Here is a 17,717-nt window from a genome sequence, read left to right as displayed (position 1 = left end):
CGGGTGTTTCAGCTGACTAAGGTTGCTAACTACTGTGTTCCAGCAAAACACGTGGTATGCGGGGGATTAGAGTCCTTCTGCCTTATAGCAATTTGGTACTACGTGAGGGTGGGGGGTTTTTGATTATTCTACCCCGCAAGGTGGCCCTGATCACGTGATTTCCCTTGTGCTAGTACAGGGGATCCTCTCCTTGTCGAACAAGCCTACAAGAAGTCAATTTTACAATGTTGTACACCACTGTAAGGTGGGTACACGCTGGTGAAAACGGGCGCTTAAGGCCGTACTACTACACTAGCTTATGTAAGATAACTATCTAAGGCTATACTAATAGCGCCTAAGGCACTTCTACTTCTAACTACTGTCGACAATAGGGCCTGAGGCCTGGGAGGTGTGGTAGGTAAAGGGGGTGGTGAACGTCTGTGAACTACTTAGGGCCGGCTACTTAGCTGGATGGGTACCTTCTCTAATGAGTAAGAGACGAGGTAAAATCGACTTGGGGTTTCCAAGCGATTTCCCTGCTGTATATATAGATAAAGCACACTATCTACATGGTCTGTGCGTGTGAGAAAAGAAGTACAGAAGACAAATGAGAAGCGTGCTGCGGGCTGCGCAGAAGCGTGGATTTCTCCTAAGCGCCCTTGGCACGGCATCTTGGCATGAATAAGCGCCGAGATCACGTGATTGAAAAACATGAGATATTGAGTCCGTAAAAAATACTAAAAATATTAGAAAAATCGTGCGATTCTAATGGTATATGTTAGGAGGTTATAACAGTTGTGAGCTCTTTTGGTGCATTTGGACCAGGGATAACCCCAATGCACAGGATGTGCTGCAGTTGCGTACGAATTGAGGGTGGAAGGTTGTAGTTAAAGAGAATCAGAGGCCAGCAGGTTTGCTTGCAGGATTTGAAGGGCCCAAAGCCGTCTGTTGATAAACCTAGAGCCACGTCCGTTGGCTTAGAAAAGTAGTGGTGGTCAAGGGTCTCAGCCCCAACAGTAACACAACGGCCCAGCAACTGGCGGTAGAATGAGCCATCAAAGATGTCCAATAATAAGTCCGGTGACCTCCGCCGTTCCAAGCAATATTGCATACTGCGTGCCATGAGGGGGTTTTGGTAGTAGGCAATGAGCTGCAGCACAAGGGGGATGTATTGGAATTGCCAACGTGGAATACAGCAATCAGGGCGGCAAGGGTTGGGTTGGTAGCGTGGCTCAGAGCAATACAGGCATATCACCTCATTGGCGTAAGCACCAGTATATGCAGCACACAAGTTAATGCAACAGTCAACGCCACTCCCACGTAAGCCTGAGATAACCCCAATGCAAGTTTGGAGCTTGGACTCTGTGGGGAGATTGCCAAGTTGGTTGGGGAAGGCGCGGCGGAGCTTGCTGTAGGATATACCACTGATGTCTGTCAAGACCTTGAGGTTGAACACCTGGACAAGAAGTTGTTGGTGGTCAGGAAGTTTGTGGTCTAGGAAAACAAATCAGTTTGGTTCTAATTTGACTTAGGTTAATGGGAAATACTTACCAACCGTATGCACAAGCTGAAAGAGGAACTTGTTCACAAGGTACTCTTTGGCATTCAGGTTGTCAAGCCAAGGAAAGGCATTGCGCAACGTATACTGGGCACCTTTGTCATCTTTGTCAACTGGAGGGGGTCTGGGGACTTGGGGTGCAAATTGAGGAGAGGCGCTACGGGAGGCGGGACCAGGACCAACACCAAAGGTGTCATGACAAAAATCCGGATGTGCAACCTCTGGAGAGTACCAAGGGAGCTCCGCCAGCGGGTCATTGGGTGGGCAAGCCAAGCGGTCACGCAGCGCAGGAGGAGGCGGGCTACGCGGAGGCTCATGCCAACCATAGTGGCGAGACAGACGGGTAGGAGGTCGTGGGTTTGGGTCCAGACAAACGCAACCTTTGTTCAAAGCACGCTCAATAATGGCATTGGTGGCGGCAACCAGGCAAGAGTGTTGTTGCCGTTGACGGTTGCACCCGTGCTTGAGATGGCGGCAGATGGTGCGTAGGGAGACAAAGCACTTGCTCCCGGAACAATGTTGTTTGCTGCATGTCATACTACAAGGTTATTAGCACTAAAATTTGGGATAAAATATATATAAGACGTACACAGAGAACAAGAGCAAGTGCGGCTCAGGGAGGTGTAGGGTTAATGCTGATCCATACTGCTAGACGTCCTCTAATACAATTTGGTCAACCTCTGGAAACGGTTAAAACAAAAAAATCCTACCGCTGCTGCGTAGGCTGAGACACCCAGAGGTAAACAAGGATGAGTTGGGCAGGGGGTAGGATGGCAAAGCGGCAGCCAAAGAGGACGTGGGAGCAACAAGCATAGGCCCAAAGGCGCATCTCGGCTGAGTCGGACAAGTAAGAGCGGCTGTGACCAAAAACAGTGAACAATTGCAGAGGCAAGAGCCCCTCCGCAACCAAAAGCACTGTGGAGCTCAGTGTGAGGTTAGCGTTGAACCAAGAGGATAATTGAAACAGGAAAAACTTATCTTACCGGTGTATCACTCACGCTGTAAACAAGTTTGAGGAGATTGGCATAGGGGAGTTTCACAGTAGGAGTGTGGACAAGCTCGTTGTGGACGTTGTTGTTGTTGTTGTGTTGTTGTTGTTGTTGTTGTTGACGTGTTGGTGGTCAATGCAATTGACGGCGGTAATGGCCATTACAACGGGAGGGAGCCTTGCTGGGCAGCGTTGAGTCAGAGGGATGTTGTGGTAGGTGATGTGGCATGTTTGCATACAACCACTCACATAATCAGGGACAAGTCCCTTGGCCCCTTAGAACCTGTAATGCAACAGGTTAGCAATGCCCCCAAAAACCACCAAGGTACGTACCAAATAGCCTTCAATTGCAAGCAGAGCAACAGGTATCATACAAAATCTGGTAAAAATTGTCTTGTTTTGATACCCCGGTGCTGACTGGAGCCGGACGCTGTTGCTATGCACACAGCCCTCTTACTCCGGCCAATTGTTGGGCTCCGGTTACCGGGTCAGGACTCCCTCCGGATTGGAGGGAGTCTCATCCAACCAAACAGCAACTTGACCACGACAATATGTGGTGCAGTTGTGTCCCCAGCCCTATATGGTCCCGTTGCTCGTACACAAGGTAAGCTGAACTCTTGCTTTTCTAATACTCCTGCTCACTCCAGTGCCTCATCCCCTTTTTTTTTGTCTCTCAAACGCTATGACCAACGCAAAAAACACAAAAGGCAAGGGCAAAGCTCCTACCCGCCCCCGCGGCGTCTGGGATCACGACAATGAACGCCAAAAACAAACCCATAACGTACAGCTCACCCTGGCAAAGGCCAAAGGCCAACTGGTCACATTGCACTTGCAGGACAAGGAGGGTGACAACAACGACAGCTACAACTTGGACGCGGAGGGTCAAGACTTGGCCAAATATTGGCCTTACAACAACAAAGGTGACTACGACGACTACGCCAAGCCAGACCCAGCCAAGGAAGACGACCCACGCACCTTGCGTGCCGTTTGTGATGCCCAATCTGGTGAGTTGCCTTGCCTATGCGTTATTGTCCGCCAACACACTCAAAAATGTCAGATGAGATCCGCAAGCTGAAGGCTGCAATTGAGCAGTCCCATATTGAACACAAAAAAATGATGCGTCAACTTGACCGCATGTTGGGCGCAACTCCTGGCGCATCTGGCTTGGCATCCACCTCCTGCGCCACCGCTGTTTGCGCTGCTGCCAACGTAGCCCAACCACATGACACCTCTTGTACGCCCATCCCTTGCCGTTCCGTTGACGCTCCTTGCACGGCCAACGCCTCTTGCACGGCCAATCCCTCTTGCCCGATTGACGGTCCCGGCCCATCCAGCGCTTGTCTTCACACCAACCCCCGTCCAGCTCCTGTCACGGATCAACCCGCCAAGAGGCCTGGAGATCTCCCACCCATTGTGGGAGTCAATGCTCCTTGGTGGATCCTGTTTCCGGAGAAGGACACCAATTGCACAATTGCCCGGATCCGCTATGGACTTGGCGCAACGGATTGGGAGACTTGGCTCAACATGCAGGTTAGCGTTTGTTCATACATTGATTCATTGACACTTACCTTGTTCATTGTAGGATGCAGCACGGCAAGTGGCCGGCCTCTGTGGGTTCAATTTTACCAAGATCTGGAAGCGGCAAAGCGGCAACCATCTGGCTCTTGGAAGCCGCATTGTGAGTCTTATATTCTTGGTCAACATGTTCTATCTTCTCATTGTTTTTGTGGCTCGAGAAACGTATCCTGGGCTTACTGAACTTCAAAGATTGCTGGGCAACAACCCGGCTTCTTCAAACAAAGTTCAACCACCGGCGTGGCCACAGACTACAAGCCAAGCGCAAAGTGGAGGAGCAGGCACTCGCTCTGGAACTTGCTTTAGACAACACCAATCTAGGTAAGTCCAATTATGGGGGTTGTGTTGGTCTTAGGTAACGCATTCTCACAGACAACCCTGCCTTGGCTTGATTCAATTTGGTTGAGCCTGCTAATGTTGCTACTATGGACCTCAACAACACGGAGCCCAAGCAACCCCGGCAAAAGATCAAGGCTGAACTTGTAAGTGCGTTACATTGCTCAGTGCCAATCTTGCAAGCTCATGTCAAGCTCCCATGTCTGCGTCAAACTCAGCCGGTGTCTACTGGCTCCTATGCCAATCCACAACCGGCTTCCCAGCTCAAGCGTTGTCAAGAGGAATCACCAGACGCGCCCATTTGTAACTTGGTGCTCCCTCCTGATCCCCTTGCCTCCGCATCCTTCCCCCAGCCCAAGAGGGCTTGCAAGACCAAGCTCCCGCCTTTGCCTGAACCCAAGCTCAAACTCAAGCTCAAACCCAAGTCTGAACCCAAACCCAAGCCTAAACCCAAGCCCAAGCCCAAATCCAAACCCGCCCCCAAGCCCAAGGCCCCAGCCAAGTCAAAGGCAAACGGCGCAACAACCAGCACCGCCGCCAAAACCCGTCCTACGCCTGGCCCTACCTGCTCTTTGACCAAGCCGCCCACCGGTACCAGCACAAACACGGAGCCAGATATTGCTGCTCCAGCTTGCCAGCGCAAGCTTCCAAACATCAATCCGCCCACTGATGGTTCAACGGCCAAGCCAAACGGTCCCACTGACAGCAAGCCTGCGCCTGCGCCTCTGCGTACGCGGTCAATCCGGCCCAAAATGAGGCCGGTGCCTCTGCCAACACCTCCCCCAGTTGACGCCACTGATGCTGTGAACTGCCACGCCAACCACCCAGGGCCCAACCCCAACGTTCAACGTCCGATGCGCAGGCAAGGCTTGCAATCAAGCAATGCTGCTCTTGCTGCCATGGATCAAACTTCTGCAGCGCTTTGAAAGTCCACCGCGCTGTCCAAGCCTTTGGGGAAGGGCAAGAAACTGGCTGCGCAACTGCCTTTGGAGCCGCTGGAACCAGAGGAGCCCGAGGATGCTCATGAGAGTGACAACAGCTTTCATGAAGCGGAGGGTGATGGCAATGGTGCATAATTGCGGATACAAGGTATATGTTGGCTCAATTTTGTTTTTTCTCTTTTCTTGAATTGTTACTGAATACCCGTTTCTTTCAGTCCCCACTGGAGTGGTTTCCGTTTGAATCCTACTGTCTGCCAGTTCAAAACGTCCTAGTTGTACACGCAATTTTGCAGTCCATTTTCTCTTACATGTTGTGAGCCGTTTTCCGCGTGTTGTCTGATTTTCTCAATTTGTGTGTGCTGGTATCCATACGTATTGCATTGAATATATACCCTTGTTTGTCTCACTATCTTGTGCAATTTGTGTTGCGCCTAACGTATGAGTTTTGGTCAAGTCATCTCTACTGATTTGTGCGGGTTTTCCCTATGGCGTACACGGGCTTGAGTCAAGAAGATAGTAATATTTGTACCAGAAGGGGCTATATGCGGCGTACCAGAAAACAAGACTGAATGTTGGATGTGTACTGGTTGGGCAAGGACGTACAAATTGTCTGACATTAGAGATATGTCGATTTGTCGGAAAAAGGTAGAAAAACACAGCTCTTGGACCGCTTGAAATTGTACCAAAAAGGGGACACCTAAACATACTAACATTACATCCCAAAAAGCACTTATTATTGTGCCAAATATAATACCATTCTGATGCAAAAAGTAGCCCAAATCCCCAAACCCATTTCATCTGAGGTTTCAGCATCCCGTTTTCATTCAGAGCAAGAGGATGTAGGCAACCATCTTCCTGTTGTTGGCTGAGTATGGAACCCAAGGCTGCGCCGGATGCATCTGTTTCCAGGAAATATGGTTTAGTTGGGTTGGCGTGACAGAGGACCAGAGCGTTGGTGATGGCATCTTTCAGTCCCTGGAATGCTTCTTGTTCTCTAGTGTCCCATTTCCATGGCGTGTCCTTCTTGACCAGGTTGTGGAGGGGTCTTGCCATGTGGCTAAAGTTGGCAACAAACCAACGGAGAAAGTTGGCAAATCCAAGGAAAGACTGCACCTCTTTGACTTTAGTGGGCATGGGCCATTCTTGGACCACTTGGATCTTTAGCTTGTCCAGACTGAAGCCCTTATCTGACACAATTATCCCTAAGTATTCCACAGAAGTGACATGGAATGTACATTTGGACACCTTGCAGAACAATTGGTTTTCCATCAGACAATGTAAGGCCTTGTGGACGTGTTGGGTGTGAGATGCGTCATCCTTTGAGTAAATTAGGATGTCATCTAGATAGATGATGACGCAAACGTCTAACAGGTCCTTGAACAGTTTGTTCATGAAGTGTTGGAAGGCTGCAGGAGCATTGGTTAAGCCAAAGGTCATGACCAGGGATTTGTAAAGGCCGTACTTGGTGCGGAAAGCTGTTTTCCATTCATCACCTTCTTTGACACGGACGTTGTTGTAACCCCACCTCAGGTCTAGTTTGGTGAAAACCTTGGCACCACAGAGCTGGGCCATTAGGTCACTGGGGCAGGGTAATGGGTAGATGTTCTTTTTTGTCCGGTTATTGAGGCGGCGGTAATCAACAACCAATTGGCGGGAACCATCCTTCTTGGGTACAAACATCACGGGTGAACTGATAGAAGATTTGCTTGGGTGGATTTTGCCAGCCTTCAACTCATCCCTGAGCCAGTCTTTGAGCATAGCGGATTTGGCATCCATCATGCTATAGAGAGGAGAGTTTAAGGGGCTTTCTTCTGTGAGTTCAATCCCAATGTTGTAGTGCCTGTGTGGAGGAAGCTTGTTGAATTCCTCTTCCCCAAATACCTTGGCGTATTGGTGGTATTCAGGGGGGACTCCTTCAAGGGGGTTTTTATTGGCTTCCTCTTCTTTGGCAATGACCATGTGTTCTGGAGGTGTGTGGGGAAAGGAGAGAGTACGTGAATTCCAATCAATCTCCGGATTATGTGCGTCTAGCCATTTCAATCCCAGGATGGCAGCGTGAGACCCTGTATTGCAAATGAGGAAGGTCTTGGTCATTTGTTTGCCATCAAGGGAGAAGGTTAGAGTTGCCTTCTTCCAGATTTTGCCAGCCTGGGGGCTCAACCCATCAAGCATAGTTACGGTTTGTGGTGTGGGGAGATCAATGAGCGGGAGGCAGAGTGATTCCGCGGTGCGGGGGTGCATGAATGAGGATGTTGCGCCTGAATCAATCAGGACTTCTAATGGTTCCGCTTGCTTTAGTTGTATAGAGATGGTAAAAAGGGGTGACAATTTGGAAGCAGTAGATACATGACAGACTTCTATACAACTATTACTAATGTCCATGGGGTTCTTGTGCGCGGCAGCAGAGACCCTTACTCTTTTCCCAATTGGTACTCTGAGTCTTTGCCTAATTTGGCGGTTTCTTTGGCTTTCCCCTTATCCTCCTTTGGGGTGGCCTTCCATCTGGTCTGGCACTTGGCAAACCTGTGCCCTGGTTTGCCGCATTTGATGCAGAGACCTTCTGCATGGCGGCAGTTGCGTTCCTCCTCCAAGACATAGTTGGGATTGGAAGAGAGGGGGCTGGTTTTGGTGGCCTGTTGGCCAGTATTTGCCCCCTGGTTGGGGGTGTTGGAGGTTTTACCAGGCTTACTACCCTGTTGTGGGTGGCTGGCTCTCTCCTTGCGGAGAGCATTGTCAATGATGAGGGAGGCATCTTGGAGTTCCCTCAAAGTACAGGGTTGCCTCTCCCTTGTGGCAATTTGTCTTTGGACCTCCCAGTGAAGTCCCCGCGCAAATTGGCTGCGGAGTGCAGCATTGTTCCAATTGAGTTCCATTTGCAGCGTGCGGAACTTAGTGATATATTTGGCACAAGTGCTGGTCTGAGTGAGGGTTATTTTTCTTTCCACTGCTCTGGTAGCATCTGGGTTGCCAAAGGCGGCCAGGAATTCAATTTTAAACTCATCCACGGTTTGGATGAGCGCGCGGTGGGACCCTAGTTGGTCCAGATGGGGATGGGCCCAGGCCCCAGCTGCTTCCGTCATGTTCATCAACAGGAAGCTCAAGACCTCCAGGTCCAAGGGGAACTGCCTCTGGTTTAGGCAAACCCAAGCTAACATCCGTGTTAGCCATTGTTTGGCCTCCAAGCCAATCTTGCCTTTGAAGGCATCTGGGTGGTCCACCTTTACGGTAGAGGGGGCTGGAGGCGGTGCCGGAGTGGCTTGGGGCGCTGCTGGAGGTGCTGTAGGGGCTGCTGGAGCCGGTCCTGAAGGGAAGGATGAGGAGGGGTAAGGGTTGAAAAGGGTGAGGGGTTTGCGCCTGGGGGCCCCTGTAGAGATGATGGGGGCTGGGGCCCCAAGGAAGGGTAGAGCCTTGCCAATAGGCTTGGCTTTGGGCGCAGCCCAGGGGGTTTCCTCAACTGCAGGGGGTTTTTGATCTTCAGGGGTGTGGGGACCCCAAGTGAGCTGTAGCTGGGCAAGCCCATCCTTGACAACATTGACTGTCTGGGAGATGTTCTCAACGTTGGTGCAAACCTCTTGATTAATTTCATTTTGTTCCAAGAGGGTCTGCTTGATGTGGTAACTTGGGTTTGTAGTCCCCATAAGAGGCGGTGACTTGTTTGAGGCTGATTTTGCCAAGCTCAGGGGAGGCTGGCGGAAATTTGGGTCCCAACTGTCCTTGATCAACAGGGGAGCAGCTTGAGAGGGTGGCCAGGAATGGGTGCCATTGTATGAGTGGGGCATGAGCGTCCAGCGTGTGGTGGTTGCTCAGGAGGAAGATTGAGGGGGTGTGCAGGAGGTAATGTGGCAAGGTGGAGAGGGAAGGTGCCTGTAACAGGACTTATGAGCGCTTTATTACTCAATTGCTAAGACCTTGCGTCAAACAACCTAGCATTGAACAGTAGGAATTGCTAATCACAGCCGTGGGCAGGTGTGATGTAGAACCCAGTCTCTGCAAGCGGGTGTATTGGCTGTCTAGGTCCGCTGGTAAAGGGTGCAGCAACCAGGGTATGCGGGCAATAGGGACTTCCTGCCTTATAGCAATTTGGTACTAGGAGGGGACAACGCTGGTTTGATTATTGACAGCAAAAGGCAATCCCAATCTCCGGTATTTCCCTTGTGCTAGTACAGGGGTCCTTCTTGTTGTTGAGCTAAGTAAAGGGGTGCTGGTGGGCACAGTTTGCAACCAACTTAAGGTCAATTACCTAGTGTCCTAGACGTCCTTAAGGGGCGTCAAGGCAGTGGGCACTTGTGGCCGTATGGAACTAAGTGAAAACCGCCTAAAGCGGTGTGGGAGCTACCTGCAACAACAAGCTACCTATCTACAATGACCACACACTGTAAGGCAGTGGCAAGCTACGTATGTACAGTGAGTCCAACACTTAAGGCGTGTAACTAAGTGGTTGCTGGGCAGTAAGGCCCTTGTACAGTGGGTGGATGCAACAAGAGGTAATTGACCTGGGTGTTACCATGGTTGGTTGGCCTCCTTATATATTACAGAGGTGAACTAATTACAAATGTATAATATGCAAAGCCTTATCAAATAAGAACCCCACTCCATAGTTGGCCTTACTCATGCATACGTGTTGTAATGATGTCATCAGGTGGAGGTGGCTACGTGTGCTGAGTAAGCGCGGTTTGGGGACGTGGCTTGGCGCTTAGTGTATGATATAAGCGCCGGAGTCACGTGATCAAAAATGTAGTCCATTCTACTTTGTTTAAAATCAAGAAAATTGGAATAAATTCCCTGGTATCTGTTGTGTCTACAACACCTGTGGCTAGGGGGGCAGGGGGAGTGCAATGTCCCCCAGCAACTTTATATTAATATATCACTGTGCATCATATATACTATATATCTTTGACAGTGGATATATATGGTAATAACCCCTCCAGATATGGGTTATGACATGTGTGTTTAGGTTCTCTTGAGGTTCCCATGTGTTCTCTTTGGACCCATATCCCTTCCATTTTACCCAGAAGTACCATTTCCCGTCTCTTTCCTCAGCGTCTGTTATGCCTTCAACCTTGTATTCCTCTTCACTGTCCACAGTGACTGGTGGTGGGCAATTTTCAAAGGTATGTTTCTTGTCCCTTCTGACTTTAGATAGTAGCCCCACATAAAAGACATTGTGGATCCTCATGGTTGGCGGAAGCTCTAGATGGTATGCTTGGTCAGAGATTTTCTCAATTATCTTAAAGGGACCTAGGCGTTGCTTGGTTAACTTTGGACTCAGGGTTTTCAGTTTCACATTTCTGGCGTCCAACCAGGCCTCTTCTCCAATTTTGAATTCCAGTGGTTCTCCTGCTTCTCTGGCTACCATACGTGTCTTGGATTGCCGGAGTGCGGCCTTGATTTCCTGCCATTGCGCTTTATTTGTGCAACCATGTCATCTGCTTCTGGGACATTTGTTGGAACATTGCTTGGGGTCAGAGAGGGCTCCCATCCATATAGTGCCTTAAATGGAGATTTGCCAGTGCTGCTATGTACTGCGTTGTTATAGGCAAACTCCGCCATAGGTAACCATTTGACCCAGTCCTTCTGATTAGTTCCTGAGTAAGCCCGTAAGAAGTGTTTGACTGTGGGGTTTACTTGTTCTGTTTGTCCGTTGCTTTGCAGGTGGTAAGCCAAAGAGAAGTGGGGGTCTATCCCTAGGTGCTGGTACAATGCCCTGAGGAATTTGTTGTTGAAGACCCTTCCACAATCCAAGACTGTTTTTTGGGCATGCCATAGCGTTTCCACACATGCTGTAGGAATAGGTCTGCCAGTGCTGGAGCTTTGAGCTTTTTCAAGCATTCCACCAGGATGACATATTTGGTAAAACTATCCACAATGACTAGGATAGAGTTGTTGTTACTGTCTTTGGGCAAGTCTACTATCATATTGTAAGATATATGTTGCCATGGTCTGGTAGGGAGCTCAAGGGGCTGAGGCAGTATGGGAGAGTACTTTGGCTTTCAAATCCATTAGCAAGTTTCACAAGAGTCAACATGCCAATATGTGTTGGCGCAGATGCCTGGCCAGTAGTAGGTGCATGATAACAGTTCCAGGGTTTGTTGTCTCCCAGGGTGTCCTGCCAAGGGGCTGTTGTGGTAAATCCTTAGTAACTCTGTTTGTAAGGCTCCCACATCCAGGACCACAATTCTCCCTTGATAGAATATTAGACCTGCCTCCATTTTGTAATTCCTAAACGCTTGTTTGATGGATGGGGGTGCCTTTGACTGTTTTGGAGGAATTGTAAGATTTCCTCTAGGGATTTGTCTTGGTCTAGGGCAGCCTCAATTTGGCACTGGAGCTCTTTTTTGGGTGTGACTATGGCTATGTTGACAAATATAGGGTTGGGTAACATGGTCTGGTTGTCAGGGGGAATGTTGGCATGATTGGATTGGCAGGATAAGGCATCTGGTTTTCCAGACTGTTTACCAGGGCAGTATACAATTTGGAAGTTGTACCCAGCTAGTAGGAGGTGCCATTGTGCATGGTAACAGTTGAATGTTCTTGACTCCTTCCAGTACTCTAGGTTCCTGTGATTGGTGAACACGGTGATGGGGTGCAGGGTCCCTTCCAGGAAGATTTGCCAGTATTCAAATGAACGGATGATTGCCAGGAGTTCCTTGTTGTGGGTGTTGTAATTCTGTTTGGCACCTTTGAAGGATTCCAACAAGAATCCCAGAGGATGTAAGCAACTGTCTTCCTGTTGTTGGCTAAGTATGGAACCCAGGGCCGTGCCAGAGGTGTCCATCTCTAGGAAATAGGGTTTGGTTGGGTCAGCATGGCAGAGTACTGGGGCATTGGTGATAGCTTCCTTCAGGCCTTTGAAGGCTTCTTGTTCCCTAGTGTCCCATCTCCAAGGTGTGTCCTTCTTTACCAAGTTGTGTAACAGCCTGGCCATGTGACTGAAATTGGCCACAAATCAACATAGGAAATTGGCAAAACCTAGGAATGATTGGACTTCTTTGACTTTAGTTGGGGTCTGCCTGTTAAGAGTTGTGTAAGTACAGGAGTAAAAAAGAATTACTATATACAAGATGTATATGGGAGTAACTGAGAACTAGTATTAAGAATCAGAGTATATGCACAGAATATATGCACAATATAGGCTAGGTTATCAGGAATAACAACTCCTAACAAATAGTCTAGCAACTATGAGGTGCAGGTGGTTGGTTATGTATAGTACCTTAGACTAATGTTACTTAAGCCTAAGTCACTAAGGGTATGTATACTTAAGGTCTCTGGGATAGTACCTTAGGTAAGAGAGTTACCTGACTAATGTACAGGATTTATAGGGTTTGCCTAATAAGTATAGGACTTATAGATGCTTAAGTAAGACTTAAGACTTATGGGGTTACCTAAATATATCTAGGATTTATGAGATATTGTAGATAAAGCTATCTACAATATAGGGGGTATGGTGGATTGAACACTATCACTCAGTCACAACAATCCTTACAGTATTGTTGCACTATCTCAATGTTGAACTCAACAACTGTGACAGTCAAGGGGCACAGGGTTGCAGTAAGTACGCTAATAGGTTACCCTGTGTCTGTTGGGACTGGCCTATGGTCTTAGTGTGCCAAATAACCTCCTATGCTATTTACAGTGAGTCAATCACTTAAAGTAATGCGCAGATAAGCTGTTAAAGGCTTGTGTGTATATGTCAATATATAAGAGTAAAGTAGGATGCATTAGAAGTGTCTTCACAGGGTCCTTTTATACCCTGAGAAGCGCACAAACAAGTATATACTGTCAGAGCCAACAACTACCAAGAGGTAAAACCTAACAAGCTATTGCCTAATATAGGACTTATCAGCAAGTAGGGCCTAACAATGCTCAAGGCAAAGCCAGGAAAGGGTAGGACAAGACCTATATAAAGTAAAGTGCACTAAAGCTGTTAAGACAGCAGGGCAAGGAACCTTTGACAGGACTGGTATGCTCTCAGGCAATACTCTTAAGTGTATGTCTTAGGGTAGGTAGGTGTGGAAGGGGATAAGAGGTTGAGTTCTGAGGCTTAAGGCTCTCAGAACCCTCCTTATATATTCAACAAGCAAGGGGAATAGTATATACAGTGACAAACACAATAACAAAGATAAGGTCACATGACCAGAGATAAGAAAACAAGATCACATGACTAAAGGTCATGTGATGAGATTACATAATAAGTGCTCAGCGCCTAAATAGCATAAATGCATAATCCATAAATCTTCATGAAAATAGCGCATATATTCACTATTTCTTTGACTTAGTGGATTCTAAGGTGGTCACGCCTCTAGGGCATGACATATATATGATTGATACCAAGAGGGGGTACAGGAGTACATGTGGCCACTGAAACACTTGAGGGAGCCTGTCATGACCCATGTCATGACCCAAGAGGCATGGACACAGATACCCTAATATTCTATTATCATTTTATCTAAATTTTACAAATTATATGGACCAGGGGATGTTCCCAACATGACCACAGGCCATGCAGGACTCCCCTGGCAGAGCAATCAACATGGAATGTGAATGGTCCCTTTGTTTAGCCTGTTAGCTTTGTCCTCTGGTTACTTAGTTACCATATGTCCTTAGTTGCATTGTTCTATTGTTCTCTTAGTTACCCATACCTTTGTAGTATGTCTTCTATTGTTCTCTTAGTTACCCATACCTTTGTAGTATGTCTTCCATTGTTCTCCTTTGTACTTTACAGTTCCCTTGTTCTGTATGATGTATATAATGAAGGGAGAGTTCTGGCATTCAGACCAGAACTTGACCTCCTGTCAATCTACTGACTACCCTCCCCACTCTCCTGCTCTACTCTAAGGGGTCTTGTGCCATATTTGGCAAGTAATCTCTCTATCTAAAGTGTTGGTTGCAGTCTTCTGCTTATCCCCAAAGCCAGCACTGCCTCTTTAGGCATATCCCATTCTTCATTAGTCAGACTCTGACAACCCATGCCTTTGCTGGCATGTCTCCTGACCAAGCCACCTACTAACAGGATATTCCACAGTCTTTAGAAGGCCGCATATACTCACATATATGCAGTCAGAACTGTCATTACTCTAAGGGCTCATGACTTAGAGACTGACAGTCCACCAGGGTCACATGACCTCCCCCCTCCAGTCCTTTATCAAATACTATACTAAACTACTACGGATTTGAGGTGGGGGGGGGATGACATAATCTCTTCTATCATAATTATTCAGACCTTGCCCACAGGCATTAACATTGGCCCGCGGCTAGGGGGGCGGGGGAGTGCAACGTCCCCCAGCAACTTATATTATTGATATCACTGTGCATCATATATACTATATATATCTTTGACAGTGGATATATATGGTAATAACCCCTCCAGATATGGGTTATGACATGCAGCAGTATCCTACCTTTGGGACTGTTTACTCCAAGGATGAAACACTTAGCCTTGGGACATCTAAGGACCCACACAGGTAAATACTGCCTTGGGGCAAACATTGCCTTGTGGCAAATATTAGGATCTGTTGTTTGTTTACTATGTACCAAAGTATTGGCTCCCTCAAGTGTTTCAGTGGCCACATGTACCTCCTGTACCCCCTCTTGGTATCAATCATGTATTACTTGTTTGTGCGCCTTCTCAGGGTATAAAAGGACCCTGTGAAGACACTTCTAATGCATCCTACTTTTACTCTTATATATTGACATATACACACAAGCCTTTAACAGCTTATCTGCGCATTTACTTTAAGTGATTGACTCACTGTAAATAGCATAGGAGGTTATTTGGCACACTAAGACCATAGGCCAGTCCCAACAGACACAGGGTAACCTATTAGCGTACTTACTGCAACCCTGTGCCCCTTGACTGTCACAGTTGTTGAGTTCAACATTGAGTATAGTGCAACAATACTGTAAGGATTGTTGTGACTGAGTGATAGTGTTTCAATCCACCATACCCCCTATATTGTAGATAGCTTTATCTACAATATCTCATAAATCCTAGATATATTTTAGGTAAACCCCATAAGTCTTAAGTCTTACTTAAGCATCTATAAGTCCTATACTTATTAGGCAAACCCTATAAATCCTGTACATTAGTCAGGTAACCCTCTTACTTAAGGTACTATCCCAGAGACCTTAAGTATACATACCCTTAGTGACTTAGGCTTAAGTAACATTAGTCTAAGGTACTATACATAACCAACCACCTGCACCTCATAGTTGCTAGACTATTTGTTAGGAGTTGTTATTCCTGATAACCTAGCCTATATTGTGCATATATTCTGTGCATATACTCTGATTCTTAATACTAGTTCTCAGTTACTCCCATATACATCTTGTATATAGTAATTCTTTTTTACTCCTGTACTTACACAACTCTTAACATAGCCTGCCTTATAGCAATTTGCTACTATGTGGGACCAACAGCTTTTTGATTATTCCAGCTGAAAGGGGAGTCCAATCATGTGTTTTTGCTTGTGCTAGTACAGGTAACCTTCTTGGGTTGGGGCTTAGTGGCAGGGATGCAGAACGGTTTGCAACCAACGTAAGGTTGATTACCTAGTGTCCTAAACATCCATTAGGGCGTCAAGGGGGATGGCGCTTGTGGCCGCAGGGTACAAAAGAGACAAAGTTGCTTAAGGCAACAACAAACCTATCTACAGCAACAAGCAACTATCCTACAACAACAAGACTGCTTAAGGCAGTGACAAGCTATCAAGGTACAACAACAAGGCCGCTTAAGGCAGTGTAGACTATTCTAAGTAGTTAACTAAGTATTTACTGGGCTATAAGGCCCTTGTACACTGAGTGGATGCAACAAGAGGTAATTGACCTGGGTGTTACCATGGTTGGTTGGCCTCCTTATATATTACAGAGGTGAACTAATTACAAATGTATAATATGCAAAACCATATCCAATAAGAACCCCGCTCTGCAGTTGGCCTTACTCATTCATATGTGTCACTGACATGTCATGATGTTGTCATAGGTGGAGGTAGCTATGTATGCTGATTAAGCGCGGATGGGGATGTGGCTTGGCGCTTAGCATAAGATATAAGCGCCAAAGTCATGTGATTGAAAATGTAGTCTGTTTGTTTTTGTTTAAATCTGAGAAAGTTGGAATAAATTCCGTGGTATTGATTGTGTCTACAACAGAAATGCTCCCCAGCCCCATGTTGTCACTGAAAACAACACAGCAATTGGATGTACGTGTCTCACATGGGTGGAGAGAATGTTTTTGTTGCAGGGTGTTTGCAGAGAGACTCAGTCAACAACAAAGATACCCTTGGGCTCCTTCTTGGATCTCTCTGGACACTCTGATCACCACTGTGGACCCGGCTCTGGGTCTCTTATTTTCTGGCGGCATGTATACATTAAGTTATCTACTTGGTAAATTTCTACCAAAACGTGCTTGACAATACTGACTCAGGACTCCTCTAAGGATTCAATCTCTGCTCAACTTGATGACAAATAAAGCCCTTGTTCTGCTTTCCCCAAATAAATATTTTATTTATCATATCTTGTCTCTATACCAACACGCCATGTGTGAAGTATCCAAGCGCTTGACTTCAGACTTGAATGGCAACGTGATGCATGGTGTTTTATAATCCCTTTAGTTTTGTCCTCCCGCTTGCTCTATTGATCATAACCAATCATATTATCTTCCGGGCAAATTATTGCTAAATTATCTAATATATCCAAGCCATTGGGCCCCAAAAGTAGTAGAATCCCAGACGATTACACTCTAAAGTATGAGAACAAGACTCCAAGTATTTATTTGGGTATATACAAAAAACAAAGGTGACGGTACAATGGAAACTGGTCCCATGGTTGAAGGTGGGAGGCAGGGAAACGGACCAAGATATAAGGGAGGGGAATGGAGGAACAAATACACCAATTTATGCTCCCGTCATAGGGAGCGAGCGCTTGACCGGTCCCCATCAGTTTGCTCCTAGTTACTTAGGTGGTGTGCTTCAAAAACACCGTGCGGTTGGAGTGGGTGGCGGAGGAGGTTGGCGCTTGTCCGTCGGGCGTTAGCGACACTGAAGTATACCTAGTTTTGTTATTTATGTTTTGTCCCATTGTCACCTTTCACTTTTCACGTTATATGTTTGCTGTTCTCTTTTGCTTTTTCTTTCCTTCTCTTTCTATGTAGTCTGGGGCTTCTTGCATACCGGATCTAGAGGGTGTACAGGATAATAAATTGAGATTCAAAAATAGAAATAATGAGAGACAAAGTGAGTTGAAAACTTGCTAAAGCAATGCGGTCCTCGAGCCCGGCCGACCTAACTAGAAGAAGCTGTCATTTTTCCAGCTCATTCGTGCTAGCATAAAATAGGTGAGTTGGACA

At 47.0% G+C, this 17,717-nt stretch overlaps 6 protein-coding genes across 6 annotated transcripts; 2 read left to right on the top strand and 4 right to left on the bottom strand.

Annotated features, from left to right (window-relative positions):
* Nucleotides 1–757: 757 nt before the first annotated feature.
* On the bottom strand, nt 758–2,350 carry RhiXN_10551 (Transposase family tnp2; the record flags this gene model as incomplete). Its single annotated transcript, XM_043330367.1, has 4 exons — nt 758–1,473; nt 1,531–2,075; nt 2,127–2,172; nt 2,248–2,350. 4 exons carry the CDS (start codon nt 2,348–2,350, stop codon nt 758–760), a joined length of 1,410 nt encoding a protein of 469 aa, XP_043184464.1.
* A 613-nt stretch (nt 2,351–2,963) lies between these two features.
* Nucleotides 2,964–4,492, top strand: RhiXN_10550 (uncharacterized protein; the record flags this gene model as incomplete). Its single annotated transcript, XM_043330366.1, has 6 exons — nt 2,964–3,129; nt 3,173–3,529; nt 3,583–4,055; nt 4,108–4,203; nt 4,262–4,421; nt 4,473–4,492. 6 exons carry the CDS (start codon nt 2,964–2,966, stop codon nt 4,490–4,492), a joined length of 1,272 nt encoding a protein of 423 aa, XP_043184463.1.
* Nucleotides 4,493–4,525: 33 nt separating this feature from the next.
* On the top strand, nt 4,526–5,362 carry RhiXN_10549 (uncharacterized protein; the record flags this gene model as incomplete). The annotated part of the gene is made up of 2 exons (XM_043330365.1): nt 4,526–4,582; nt 4,655–5,362. The coding sequence occupies 2 exons, from the start codon at nt 4,526–4,528 to the stop codon at nt 5,360–5,362; spliced, it is 765 nt and encodes a 254-aa protein (XP_043184462.1).
* A 464-nt stretch (nt 5,363–5,826) lies between these two features.
* Nucleotides 5,827–7,759, bottom strand: RhiXN_10548 (Retrotransposable element Tf2 protein; the record flags this gene model as incomplete). The annotated part of the gene is made up of 2 exons (XM_043330364.1): nt 5,827–5,860; nt 6,132–7,759. 2 exons carry the CDS (start codon nt 7,757–7,759, stop codon nt 5,827–5,829), a joined length of 1,662 nt encoding a protein of 553 aa, XP_043184461.1.
* A 29-nt stretch (nt 7,760–7,788) lies between these two features.
* Nucleotides 7,789–9,156, bottom strand: RhiXN_10547 (Retrotransposon-derived protein PEG10; the record flags this gene model as incomplete). The annotated part of the gene is made up of 1 exon (XM_043330363.1): nt 7,789–9,156. One exon carries the CDS (start codon nt 9,154–9,156, stop codon nt 7,789–7,791), a length of 1,368 nt encoding a protein of 455 aa, XP_043184460.1.
* A 1,085-nt stretch (nt 9,157–10,241) lies between these two features.
* Nucleotides 10,242–12,302, bottom strand: RhiXN_10546 (Retrotransposable element Tf2 protein; the record flags this gene model as incomplete). The annotated part of the gene is made up of 5 exons (XM_043330362.1): nt 10,242–10,769; nt 10,796–11,068; nt 11,113–11,364; nt 11,401–11,558; nt 11,603–12,302. The coding sequence occupies 5 exons, from the start codon at nt 12,300–12,302 to the stop codon at nt 10,242–10,244; spliced, it is 1,911 nt and encodes a 636-aa protein (XP_043184459.1).
* Between the last annotated feature and the right edge of the window lie 5,415 nt (nt 12,303–17,717).

Source organism: Rhizoctonia solani, chromosome 11 (genome assembly GCF_016906535.1).
Source record: "Rhizoctonia solani chromosome 11, complete sequence".
Lineage (NCBI taxonomy): Eukaryota > Fungi > Basidiomycota > Agaricomycetes > Cantharellales > Ceratobasidiaceae > Rhizoctonia > Rhizoctonia solani.
This window is presented reverse-complemented; position numbering and strand designations above follow the sequence as displayed.